At 37.7% G+C, this 13,683-nt stretch overlaps 1 protein-coding gene across 5 annotated transcripts in view; it reads right to left on the bottom strand.

Moving 5' to 3' along the window:
• Ubp1 (upstream binding protein 1) overlaps positions 1-13,683 on the bottom strand; it is a 76,853-nt gene that overhangs the window by 20,375 nt on the left and 42,795 nt on the right. For 4 of the 5 annotated variants that reach the window (XM_004635272.2, XM_023719752.1, XM_023719754.1 and 1 more), the window contains exons 3-8: positions 11,183-11,259; positions 3,495-3,600; positions 2,797-2,903; positions 1,094-1,246; positions 886-996; positions 335-442 (exon numbers count right to left, since the gene is read on the bottom strand). In XM_004635272.2, the coding sequence (XP_004635329.2) occupies positions 335-442; positions 886-996; positions 1,094-1,246; positions 2,797-2,903; positions 3,495-3,600; positions 11,183-11,259 (662 nt within the window). The remainder of the gene's footprint in view (positions 1-334; positions 443-885; positions 997-1,093; positions 1,247-2,796; positions 2,904-3,494; positions 3,601-11,182; positions 11,260-13,683) is intronic. The other variant, XM_004635274.2, reaches the window with a different exon arrangement.

The raw sequence follows: 13,683 nt of genomic DNA, 5'->3' as shown, positions 1-13,683 counted from the left end.
CAGTGCTCATGAAAGAGGTGTATGTGTGAAGGATTAAAGAGGGAAGAGAGGAAGGGGGAAGTGGACAAGGAGGGAACAAGTATCTCTGAATGTCTTTTCCCCCCTAACACCACCCAATATGGTCAACATTGTTTTTGCTTTGTTTTTAAGTGTTAGATTTAGGAAGTTTTCCTCAGTGAGGAACAAACAGAAAGCAGGCAGTCTAAACAAAAGCAAATTAAATCAAGACATGGACATCAAAAACAATTTTGGCTTTACTTTTCAGAAGTTGGTCCTATATCTAACACTGCACAAGGTTTCTTGCACAATGAAAAGAGAAGCAGAAGTCCCTTACACTGCCTCGCTTTGCCAGAGAATCACCGTAGTCTGCTGGCAAAGTCCGCTTGCTGGACTTTTTCTGCTCATGTTCAACTGCATCTTCAATTATAGGCTCAAGCCTCATCTGGACAAACACCAAAGATTGGGATCAATGTCTTTTCATTATACAAAGAAAGATCTAATTACCCTGTTTCATGTCTCTGCAGTTTTTATTAAACAAATGTATGACTAACAGGATTCAAAGTTAAAGAAAATGCAAAACCCCAGCAGTGACAAAAATTGGACATTCTAGGCCCCAACTTAAATCTTTTGTCAACTTCAAGGTTTTAAGGTCTATTTCTGAGACATAATTTGGGATTTCAGCATCTTCATTCAAGATCCCACCCAAGAAACTAAGTCATAAAAATCCCAAAATTTATATAAATGATTACCCCCAAAAATTCTCAAAGAACATGTCAGTCTACCACCCAATCTTCCCCAGCCCCTTTATCAGGAAACTCATCTGAGAGGTACTGCTAATATGCAAACCTCTGCTTCTCTTCAAAATCAAATGCAGCGCCACATTACCTCTGTGAGGATGGTAGTATCATACGATGGCTGATACTTTTCCTTTTCATGAGCTGTTCTCTTTTCCATCTTTTCTCGGTCAGTTTTTTGTTTCCTATCTGCACCTTTGGGCTTAAAAACAAAGTCGATTATTTAATTCATTAGGCTGCAAAATGCTTTACAAGCACAAATGAGTTTAATTACTGCCAGCCTGGTTTCTACTTCTTACCTTAAAAACCTTGATTTGGCAGCTAGCCGAGTGAAGATGATCTGTGTATTCCCCATTTTCATTCTGCTTAAAGGTGTCAACCTGAATCCTAAAAGGCACTCCCTTTTCACCTCCATGCTTCCGTGGAGTAAATTCTGTGCTGATGCAGTGTACCTATAAAAAAACTCAAGATGAAATGGATTCAAAGCACTTTTCAGTGACTGCCTTTCTATTTTGTTCCCTCTTGGTTGCCTGGCCATCGCTATCCATTCAAGATCCTCAAAATGCATGTCCACAAATCAGCCCAATTTTCTCTCACGAACGTCCCTAATTGTTTTACTACAGTGTTTCCTTTCAGAAAGCCAACTGCTTCGGTGCTGAGAACAAGCTCTTCCCACTGTGATGCCTCTCCTCCAATGCAGGACTTGCCCCAACTGGAAGAGCACCAGGGTCCATGCATGCCACCAGTGCACCCTAGAGCAGCTGCTACTAAGACTCAGGGCCCTAAATCCTACACAACCCACAGCACTCATGACTTCATCATTCCTACTCATCTGTTATTCGCTATCTACCGCCATTACCCATGTTGTACATAGTCTTACTGTTGCTCCTACACACATAGTGATACTTTGCTTGGCGAACTTCAGCAGTCCAGAACCCCAGCACACAAAAAAGCCTCAAGGCACTACACAGACTTAGTAAGATTATGGTCATTTCTGACTGCTATGCATATTCTCTTTGAAATGACTCAGGATATAAAAACTGATCTCTACAATATGACAGTACAACCCAAGAGAGGCAGCTCTCATTAACAGTCTGCTGCATTACCAATTATTGTATGGACAAACATCAACGAGAGTATTTTCTCATATTGCCATTCAACTAAAATGAATCATATTAACCGATGGGGAATATTTAGTAGACCACCAAAATGTACAAAACTAATTGATTCTTTTCAGTTGATATAAACTACGAAAACTAGTTAGGCTGGTCAGCAAATAAAAGGATTTTTCTCTATTATAAAAACTATCTACTCAGCAGTTTAAATTCTATCACAAAACCCAGATATTAGAATTGCTGGGGTTTTGAAACATGTAATAATTTATAATGTCATTTTTAAAAAATGTATCTTATACATGGTATTTACTGAAGAAATATGTATAGGTTTTGTTTTGAAAATAAAAACTACAAAAACGGGAAAAACTATTAATTTTTGCAGCCAGGTGATGTGTACATGAAGAAGTCTCCACTATCTAATAGTGAAGGCTAGAATTTTTCAGGCTTAGAATATTTTAATTTTTTTTTTTTTGCGGAACCGGGGATTGAACTCAGGCCCTTGCACTTGCCAGGGAAGCACTTATTCCACTGAGCCATCTCCCCGGCCCCCAGGATTAGAATATTTTAAATAATACTAGAAAGAATCTTAAAGACATAATTTTTTTTAGTCTTATTCTTTTAAATGGCGGTTTTTGTTCAAGACAAATACATCATGTAAAAGATATTTTAATTATTGTGACTAATGAAAAAGTTTAAATGTTTTATATTACTTAGTCTTCATATATCTAAAATCTGACTGATTAAACCCATATTAACTATGTAAAGAAAAAACACATTAACATAAAGTTATAAAATGAACATTTAAAAAATATCATGTCATGAATTAAAATCTCACTATGACCTAAATGACTTGGTCACTGTGTTCTTTATAATATAAAAATCCAAACCTGAATGAAAGCAGATGTGCGTTTTGCAGGGTCCCACAGAAATTCAACCGCATTTAACTGGCTTGGATTTGTCCTTGTATCAATTATCCCCACAGACATTGGAATATCTGTATTATAAAAAGAAGGCATATAAAAATGCATCCATTTCAAATAATTAAAGAATCCTAAAACTGAAACCAGGAGTGTTGTTGCATGTCTGTAATCCCAGCTACTCTGAGGAGGCTAAGGCAGAAGAACTTGAGCCCAGCAGTTGAAGACCAGCCTAAATAACACAGTTAGGCCTCAACTCAAAAAGCAAAAAAACAAAAAAACCATCTTATCATTTAATATACAGCATTATAAGGAAATAATTGTATCCATGTTGAATATTTCCCTTCAAAGTTCTCCATGGTCAACCTTGCCTTCACTATCAAAATCTACTTAACAAGATTTAGTTTCTCCTACCATGGTGTTACTTTGTTTTATTAAAAATATGATTGATAGATACCAACTGAGACTTCAAATAGTTTCAAAATCATAAGATTCTTGGTTCAGTCTAGTTCAGCACCAAAAAAACCACTTTTAAGTATGAAACAATTCTCAAGGCACAGAATCTACTAACACCAATACTTTCTCCACACAGTTACATGACGCCAACACATTAATGGGCATAGCTCAATAGGGTCCTCATCTCCATGGCATCTGTCCACTGCCTGTACCTAAATCAAGCAGTCTATCTCCTGGGCGATTCCATTTCCAGCCTTCAAGTTGCTGATGCTCTGTGTACTGCAGCCTTCTGTCGTGGAATACAACCCTTATGATGCTCTGTGGAGTAAGTAGGAAAATGAACACTTTCAAACCACTCCAGCTAAAACACTTAGACATTATGTATTAACCTACAATAGATGAGCACAAAAACATTCTATTCTGCTTTCACCATTCCTATAAGTGCACTTTTTTTTCCCTTATATACTTGGTTTATGACATATTTATTTGGTGCAAAGAATTACAGACTCCAAATGAAAAGTACTAGTACAAAGGTTATTCAGGTGCAGTATTTTATAAAAGATGTTGATATTGCAATTCAAATTCAACATACATGTCCATAAGATTAGTGAGTAAAAATCACGTTTTTATGCTAGATACACAAGTTATGAAAACAAAGACAGATAATACCAGGCAAAATGACATAACTGTTTTAAACTAAAACAAGTCAATCAAGCTGGACATGTATACTCAGGAGGATCACTGAGAGTTGAGGGCCACCTTGGCCTACAGTGAGTTTAAGGCCAGCCTAAACTATATAGTCAGATCCTCCTGCAAAAAGATAACCAAATAAAATAAAATAACCATTAATCATTTTAAGTTTCTTTAATAAGACAGTCATTCTAGGGGCCGGAGAGATAGCTCAGTAGAGTAAGTGCTGGCCTGGCAAGCACAGGGCCTGAGTTCAATCCCCAGTTCAGGAAGGAAAAAAAAAAAAAAAGACAGTTATTCTAACTGGCCAAAACAAAGAACAACAAAAACCAAACAAATAAAAATCCCAAAAAACAACCCTCTTCACTTCTCTCTAAAAGAAAGCCTAATACAAAATTCATTCTCAACTATTATTATTGATTTATTTATTTTGTATTTTACAGAAGGGTCTACAGGGTGTTCAGGGTCTCACTACTAGATTGGACTCATAGTGATCTGCTTGTTTAGAGCCTCCCAAACCTGGGATTACAGGTGCACACCACCATGCCTAGTCTCAACTGCTGTCTCAGAGCACCTGGAGACGGGGCTAGTACGGCAGGAACAGGGATTGAACCCCCAGCCCCAGCGCTTGCTTGCAGGCACTTTAATCTGTTGAGCTATTTGGCCTGCCCTCTCAACTATTTTTAAAAAATGTTTGTTGGTTTTGTGGTGCTGGCAACTAAACATTTTGTACATCACATATACTACTTAAGTCCTCCACTACTGAGTTACAACCCTGGCCCCCATATGGAACTATTTCACTTCCAAATGAGATTAATTTACAGTAAACAAAGAAAAAAATACAGATAAATTATATTCAAACGCTTAAACTCCTAGGTAAGGCTTTAACTCTGAAAACTCTAGACCAACTTTCTGTTCTTTACTCATGCCTCCTTCACCTCCCATTGGCTTGGGACACCAACCACTACTTCATTGCAGAACAAAAAAACAAGCAATTAAATGCATTCAACACCATATTTAATGTTTCTGACACATTTATAAATAACTTAAGACTATGATGCAATAAATATATCTTCCTAGACTGCAGTGAGCAGAAATCATTTGTAGCAATACATATAAATACTATTTAAGTGAACCTGCTTTCCCCACTCCTTAAATATTATACAAAAACATTGCCCACTGGGCATGGTGGTAGCACATGCCTGTTATCCCAGCACTTGGGATGCTAAGGCAGGAGGACTACTAGGAAGGAGTTTAAGATTACCCTGGGACTCAGGGTACATTTGGTACAGGGTCTACAGGCCTCACTACGTAGATCAGACTTGTAGTGATTCTATTTTCAGCCTCCCAAGCACTGGGGTTACAGGTGCGCGCCACTGCGCCCAGTCTCAGCTGCCATCTCAGCACACCCTGGGGGCGGGGCCGGCCTGGCACACTGGGGATTGAATCCTGGCACCATGCTCTGCTTAAGCAGGTGCTTTAGTTTGCTGAGCTACCTGACCAGCCCTGACCCTGTCTTAAAAGACCAAAAAATTTAAAAAGTAAATGAAATAAAAACAGCTATTATTTTGCACAAAACTATTTAAAAGTAGCATTTTTTTTGTCTGTTTAGGTTGTTAAAAGAGGCCAAGTAAGCAGCTAGAATCAATACAGAAGTCTGTAGTTCAGCTGCCAATCTGATTATGCCCATCTCCCCTACCTGCCCGTCTGCAGGGCCTGCCCCAACAACCACCAGCACACACTTTCTACCATCACCAGGTGGCAGTAAGGCTCTCAGAGCAGCCGAGCATGGGCCAGTGGGGTCCTGCAAACCAAAGTGGGTCTCCCATTTGGTAGCTCCTTTCTCTTCAAAACAAAAGCAATGCACAGAAATTATCATTACTATGATTATTATTTGTTCAGTAATAACTAGTCTAAATCCACATCCAGATGAAAATAATGACAATATAGATGTTAGATTTACAAGTTTATTAAATCTCATTCCAGAATGTCAAACTAAGACAGTACAGTAAAGAGGATAAAAAGAACAAAGTTAAGAAAATGCAAGATATAAAAGAAAACTGGGAGAAACTTGTTATCTGGAAATTCTGACTAAAGGAGACAGAACTAACAATACACAAAGGAACCCTATCATTAAGACAAACCTGTGAAAACCCATCACTGAATATGTTCAGCACATTCAAGAAGTCCAAAAACCACCTCTGAGAACTTATCAGTGGTTCCCCAGGGTACCCCCCAAATTTAAGTAGCACAGCTGAACATTAAAGGGCCAGTAAATAAAAAGTCTAGAAAACTGTAGTGTACTTTGAGGATCTAGCTAAAGAAAGGTGTGCATGATTTCCAAGAAACTCCTCCTACAGTCCTTGGTAGTAACAGACAGTAGTTATCTCAGGCTATGTAACTGGATGTAGTCTGGCACATTCAACAAACATTGGGTATGTGAGTGAGAGCTTTCAAAAGTTCTTTTATTCAGTGGGCTAAATGTTTATATACACTAGTATGATATCAGCAGAACGTTCACTGTGCATTTATAGCTGGATGGTTTCTCTGCCAATGACTAATTACCTTCAGATGAAGTGACACCTATATTTCCTCACTCCAATTAGTTTTATGTATTTTTTAAAAATGCAATTATTTATTGATTTATTATTGAGGACGTTTGCAATGAATTTCTAATTTATTTTAATTTTAATTTTTTAAAGACTACAAACTGGTAAAAGAAAATACAAAATTTCATTAAACAAAGCAAAAGGAATTTGACAATGATTACAGTTAATGTTTAAAATTGTTTTATTTAGGGGCCAGGGAGATGGCTCAGTGGAATAAGCGCTTCCCTGGCAAGTGTAAGGGCCTGAGTTCAATCCCTGGTTCTGAAAAAAAAAAAAAAATTTATTTAGATGCCAGTAGAATATTCATCTCTGACAGGACAAAAAAAAAAGGATATAAAGGAAAGATCATTTTGTATTTATATATACAGAATAGTTAGGATCGGTTTATAGCTACTTTTGCTTAATTCAATGAGAAGAAAGAGGTGTACCAACAGTGTTTGGACAGAATATCCTGTTTGCTACTTGTGCTATGGATAACCACTAAGAAGATAACAATGTACAATGTATTGATTATCAAAACTGTCCTATTAATCAGTTGTGAAACTGTCTCATTTATATTTATTTCTCAATAAAAAATAAAATAAAAAAATAATAAAAAAAGAAAAAAAATTAAAAAAATAAAAATGTGGAAAAAAAAACCCATCATCGTTGGTCATTTGACTGTACCAAGCTGCTGCAGGAGAAGTCCCTATAGTTACTCCCCAGGGTTGTTGTGTCTTTATATACGTTACAGGAGATTTGCATGTCGTATAATGGATAAAGCACTGGTCTCAAAGCTAGGAAAAAAAAAAAAATTAGATTTTTTTTTCTTTTTAATTTCTTATAACGTCTTTAAAATCAATTTTGCAGGTTTCTCTGGTAATCTAAACAACTAATTTCAAGTATATACGTATATATTTATTTATGCAGTACTAGAGACAGAACCCATGGCCTCAAGTGTGCCAGATAAGCACTCTACCATTGACCTATATACCCTCACCTCATATTGTTTTTTTTTTTTGATGTTTCATTTGGAAGTAAATTCAATGAAGCTGAAAAACAATTTAATTGATTAACCCTACCACTCTCAAGTTTGTCAGACATATTTAACTAGCTTGCCAAAAATACTTTAAACATTAAGTTTCATCTATCAAACTAGTTATTTCTAAATCTTAAGGTTGAGGCAGGAGCACTGCCAAGAGTTTGAGACCAGCCTGGGCTATACAGTGTGTTCAAAGCCACTCTGAACTACACACAAAGCAAGGCCCTGTCTCAAAAACAAAATAAATCTTATCACTTACTCTAGGAACTGGCCTAGAAAGCCAGTTTATTTTCAGTGATAAGTAAGAACTACCAGCAATGTTTTTGTTTTTTGTTGGTTTGTTTTGATACCAGGTATCAAACTCAGGACCTTGCACTTGCCAGGCAGGTGCTTATGCCACTAAGCTATCTCCCCAGCACTGTACCTCCAACTGTTTTAATTCAATGCTTTGATGGAAGTTTTCACTATTTGATCTGGATATGAAAGCTTGTTTTATTTTTCTCAAAATGTCAAATGGTCATGAATGATAAATTCTATTAAACTAATGAAATCAGTGAGTTATACAGCCCAGCACACACACAAAAATCACAAGCAAGAACAGATAAAACAGGTGTACCAAACTGTTGCTGTTTAAGTGGGTTGAGAGAACCCAGGATGAAAACTCATGATACAGATGTTATTTATCACGTGTACATGATACATATATGAGCATTAACTATACCATTTTACTTCTGTATATGTAAAAATTATGCCATCGTAAAAGGTTAAAAAACTGTTTTAAGAGCTGGGGAGATAGCTCACAGCCTAAGCACCTGTCTGGCAAGCACAAGGACTTGGGTTTGATTCCCAGTATTGCATGCTGCGCAGGCCAGGGAACCCTAGGCACAGAGCCAGCCACTGAAATGGGGCATGGTGGCGCACATCTGTAATCCCAGCACTGGGCAAACTAAGACAGATGGATCACTATGAACCTGAGCTGCATAGCGAGACCCCACACCAAATAAACAAATAAATAAATAGATAAATGATTTTAAAAAGTGCTGTAACATTTTTGGATCTAGTTTTAAAGACCTCAGCACAAGGTTTGTTGAGTCTTATTCGATTTTACTGCAGAATCTATAAAACAATTTTTCAACCTTTTTACAATGATGTATTTCTAAGAAAAATCAAATTTATGTTAGTTAGCAAACGTAATTTTCCCAGTGGCACACATCTTCCCCTTAAAAAATATATTACTAGGGCTAAAGATGTAGGTTACTGGTGGATGCTAAGCATGTGTGAGGTCCTGGGTTTAATTTCCAACACTACAAAAAAAAAAAAAAAAAAAAAAATGTAGTTCAGCACTCCCTGGGTTCAGCTCCCAGTACCACTACACACAAAAAAATATATAGATCGGAAGAGCACACGTCTGAACTCCAGTCACGCCGCAACATCTCGTATGCCGTCTTCTAAAAAAAAAAAAAAAAAAAAAAAGCAAACGAACACTTTTTGCTTGAATTTTGGCCAGGTATAAAACAACTACCAGATCTGCCCAAAGGTGACTGACAGCAAGAAGCCAGAAGGGACCAAAGGATGCAGAGAACCATCAACATTTCCTGTGCTTTCTAGACAGTAGGAACCAAGAGCTACTAGCATGGGTCCTTGATCAAAATATGAATAACTGTCTTTATAGCAAAGCACAGCCAATTCAAGTAGGCCCTGCTCACTGTGAATAATGCTGTTAACGTTTGTTTGTCTTACAGTACTGGAGAGTAAGCCCAGGACCTTCACACTGAGTTACCTACCTAGCCCTTTATTTTTTTAAGACAGGGTTTGTTAAATTATTCATCCCACATTTGAACCTGCCATCCTCCTGCCTCAAACTCCCAAAGTACTAGGATTTGATGCAGGAGACACTGGGCCTGGCTCCCTCATGACTTTTTCTTAACACGTTCCTACTGACTTAAACCACCAGTACATGTTTGGCTGTCCCAGTGGATAGCATCAACCACCAGTGGTTAGCTGTTTAACATCAGATACGGAATTCAAATTTGAGCCTCCCGGCAGTGAAGATCATCACAGATTACAGCCCTATCATGAGTGTTTAAAACAGTGGATCCAACTGTGTTTGTAACATACCTGAAAGCTAGGCAGGTGGGGAGATAACAGTCTCTCCCACTATATCCTCTATAGAAATGAAAAACTCCACTGATTGATTAGGTATACACAAGACAGAACCAAAGTGTCTATAGTAACTATGAGAAAGTATCGCTACGTCAGAAGCCCCAACAGTCAGATGAGGAAATTTTGCATCCCATTCTGAGCTGGCAAAATAACAATCCAGTGAGGATCAGATCTCCTGTTTTTCTCTCACAGAGAAAGAAAAGAACTAAGCCCACCATCCTACAGGGATGGATCTTCCTGTCCCCAGAAATAAAAGGAGTACTAAAATATATCAAAGGCTCTTCTGTCAGGTCTCTAGGTGCTGGGCAGCTGGCTCCCCTAGTGGGTATACCAAATTCAGACTGTGCATCATAAAGCAGTCCAAGCACCTATTCTCTCCACAAGGCCGCCTTTCTCATGCTCACCCTCTACAATAACCCACAGAAGGGAGCCTTCTCAATGAAACACTACTCTGTACTTAGGGTCCAGCAGCCCCTGGGCCATAATGTGCCATTCTGTGGGAAGTTGAAAGGATCTTGACTTGCTTCTTGTTAACATTAAAAATTGTTGCCTTTTAGAGCTGGGGAGATAGCTCAGTGGCATAAGTGCCTGCCTCACAAGCACAAGGTCCCAAGTTTGATACCTGGTTTCTCAAAAAAAAAAAAAAAAAAAAAAGCTAGATACAAAAATTGTTGCCTTGGGGCTGGAGAGATGGCTCAGTGGTCTAAAGCACCTACTTCGAACAAGCTTGGCAAAGCACAGGGACTGCAGTTCGATCCCCCAGTACCACATGCCAGCCAGCACCGCCCCCTGGTGGGCTGAGCTGGCCACACACACACACACACACACACACACACACAAAATGTAAAAAAAAAAAAATTTGTTGCCTTTCCCCAAATGAGCTTCTTCTTATGAACACTACCCTGTAATGCTGAGAAATTTATTACAAACTCCGGTGCATGACAGCCAGAGGCTAAACACAGGAAAGAGTAGGGACAGTTGTGAAGACAGACCTAAAAGGCTGACCAGACAATGGCCACACCTCTTATACCTAAGATGACTGGCTTCTAACACAACTTCAGATTTTATTTGATAAAATTTTAAGAAGTACAAAGTATTTTACATTAACACATATATTGCCCTTATATGCACATTATCTTTTACTTTTAATAAAATGTTTAATCTTTTGTTGTACTGGTGGTTTTTTACACCTGTAATTGTAAGTAACTTTCATACTGCTCCTTGCTCTCAATAACAATTGTAATTCTCATTTTACACGAATAAGCAAAACATTGTTAAAATAAGTAAAAAAAAAGATTTAATGTATTCATTATTTGATTTGAAATTTTTTAATTTTTTAAAAATAAAAAACTCTATTCAATCTGCTACTTTATTCAATCACTGCAAAATGTTAAGAATTAAAATAGACTGTCCTTACCTTTACCAATTTTCCACTGATCTCTGGCATATCTCCCATTTTCCGATTATCCAACATCCGAATTTCATAAGACTGGCCTATTTAAAGAAATTATTTATCAAAAATCATCCATCTAAAGAACACTGTTTAACATAATGGAACTGTTTCTTAGAACATAAAATGATCCAATGTTAGTCTGTTCAGTTGCTGGAGAAGCAAATTAAGATTCCTTGTAAGTCATACCATCCTTTGCTTCAAATACTATAGTAGACTGAAGAGTTTATCAATTTACTTTGCCACCCTCAAAAAATTTTTATTATGCATGTGTGCATGTTTGTATTATGCATAATCTGAGATTAATTTTTATAGTTGCTTTGAAATTCACATACCATAAAGTTCACCCTTTTTAACCACTACGAAGACAATATGCAATGTATTAATTATTGAAACTGTCCTATTAATCAGCTTTGAAACTGTCTCACTGCTGTTTGTTTCTCAATAAAATTAATAATAAAAAGTTCACCCTTTTTAATAATTTACTGATTTTTAGTATATTCAGAGTTGTGCAATCATCATCACTACTAATACTGGAATGTTTTCATCTTCTTCAAGAGAAGTGCTGAGGTTGCGAATGTAGTTCAAAGACCACTTGCCTAGCATGCATGAGGCTTGGAACTAATCTCAAGCACAGACAAAAAAGAACAAACAAAACACTGGTAGTCACTTCCTGTATTCCCACCCTACCCCTACCACCACTAATGTTCTTTCTGTCTCTAGTGATCTGCTTCTTCTGGACATCTTCTATACATAGAAACATTACGTGAGGTTTTTCATAAGTGGCTTCTTTTACTTAGCATAACTCCAGGAATTTTTACTGCAAACAGTCTGTTCCATGAACATACAATTATACACAAGTAGATAGTTTTTATCCACTTATCAACTCACAGACTTCCACGTTGTTTCATCTATCCATCTATCTATCCGTCCGTCCGTCCGTCCGTCTATCTTTATGTATTTAGTATTTAGTACAGGATCTCACAACACAGCTCAGACTCGTAGTGATCCTCTTTTTCAGCCTCCCCAGCATTGGGATTATAGGTATGTGCCACCATGCCAGGTTGGTCACAGTGCAGTATACCCCAGGGGCAGGGACGGTGCAGAATACAAAACTGAGGATTACACCCTAGTCTCTGCACTTGCTAAAATTTTGTTTCTGCATTTTAGTTGCAATGAAAGATGCTACAAACATAAACACACAGGTTTCTGAATACAGATCAAGGCAAACTTTTATTCCTTAAGCCATTTCCCTTTCTTTAATGGATCAAAGTCAAATTTTTCCAATGTGTAGGCCCTTAAAAAACACAAATTAACAGAGGTATAGTAGTGCAACAAATATCATTAAGAAGCTGGGGGAGGGCTGGCCAAATAGCTCAGTGGATTAAAGCTCCTGCAAGCAGGCACAGGGGCCAGGGGTTCAATCCCTGGGCCTGTCGTGCCAGCCCCACCCCTGGGGTGCACTGAAACAGCAACTGAGACTGGGCACGGTAGTACGCGCCTGTAATCCCAGCTCTTTGGACACTGTAAACAGGCAGATAACTACAAGTCCGATCTAGTAGTGAGACCCTGAACATCCTGTAGATCTTTCCCTAAAAAAAAAAAAAAATGTGGTTTCTTTGGACCGAGGAGATGGCTTAGTAGAGTAAGCGCTTGCCTGGCAAGCGCAAGGGCCCGAGTTCAATCCCTGGTTCCACAAAAAAAAAAAAAAAAAAAAAGCCGAGGGAGGACTTCCAAGTTCAAGGCCTACCTGTGCCATATAGTTCTGGAACTCACTGTATAGCACAATAACCCACAAGCAGGACTACATATGGGTTTTCTGTCTTCAAAACAAATAAAACCAAAACATCCCATATGCTTGTAATTAAGTAAAACAACTACTATAAAAAAAAAAGTGTATTCTAAATCAATAGAAATGATTTCTAGAGCCAGGGAAATACCTCAGTGGCATAATTGCGGCTCCAAGTTCAATCGCCCATGCCACAAAAATAAATAAATAAATAAAATTTTGGATTATGTTATTAAGAAATAAAAATTACAGGGTAATCTAGCATGCAGCAAAATTTAAAAATGCTTCTGGTTTATAATACAACTATCCACACTCCCATACAAAAATATAGTTCTCTAGGGTCAAAATTCAACAACAGGTTATCAAAATACAACTAAATCATTACAAAGCTGGTAATACATAGTACTAAGTACTACTCTTTACTCAACGGATTGAGAGCAAAAAAATATCTTTATGGCAAGAGATTTTTGTGTTGGTTTTTTAGGACGCGTGTGTGTATGTGTGGTACTGGGGACAGAACCCAGGGCCTCTGCACTGAGCAACATCTCCCATTCTTTATTTTTGACACAGTATCTCACTAAGACACGAGCCTGTGCTTAAACTTACAATTCTTCTGCCTCGGCCTTCTATAAAATAGGTATGTGGCACCACACTTGACTAAAAGAAATTTTTTTTTTTA

Source organism: Octodon degus, unplaced genomic scaffold (genome assembly GCF_000260255.1).
Source record: "Octodon degus isolate 3935 unplaced genomic scaffold, OctDeg1.0 scaffold00071, whole genome shotgun sequence".
Taxonomy (NCBI): domain Eukaryota; kingdom Metazoa; phylum Chordata; class Mammalia; order Rodentia; family Octodontidae; genus Octodon; species Octodon degus.
The sequence above is the reverse complement of the archived record's forward strand: the minus strand, read 5'-3'. Positions and strand labels throughout refer to the sequence as shown.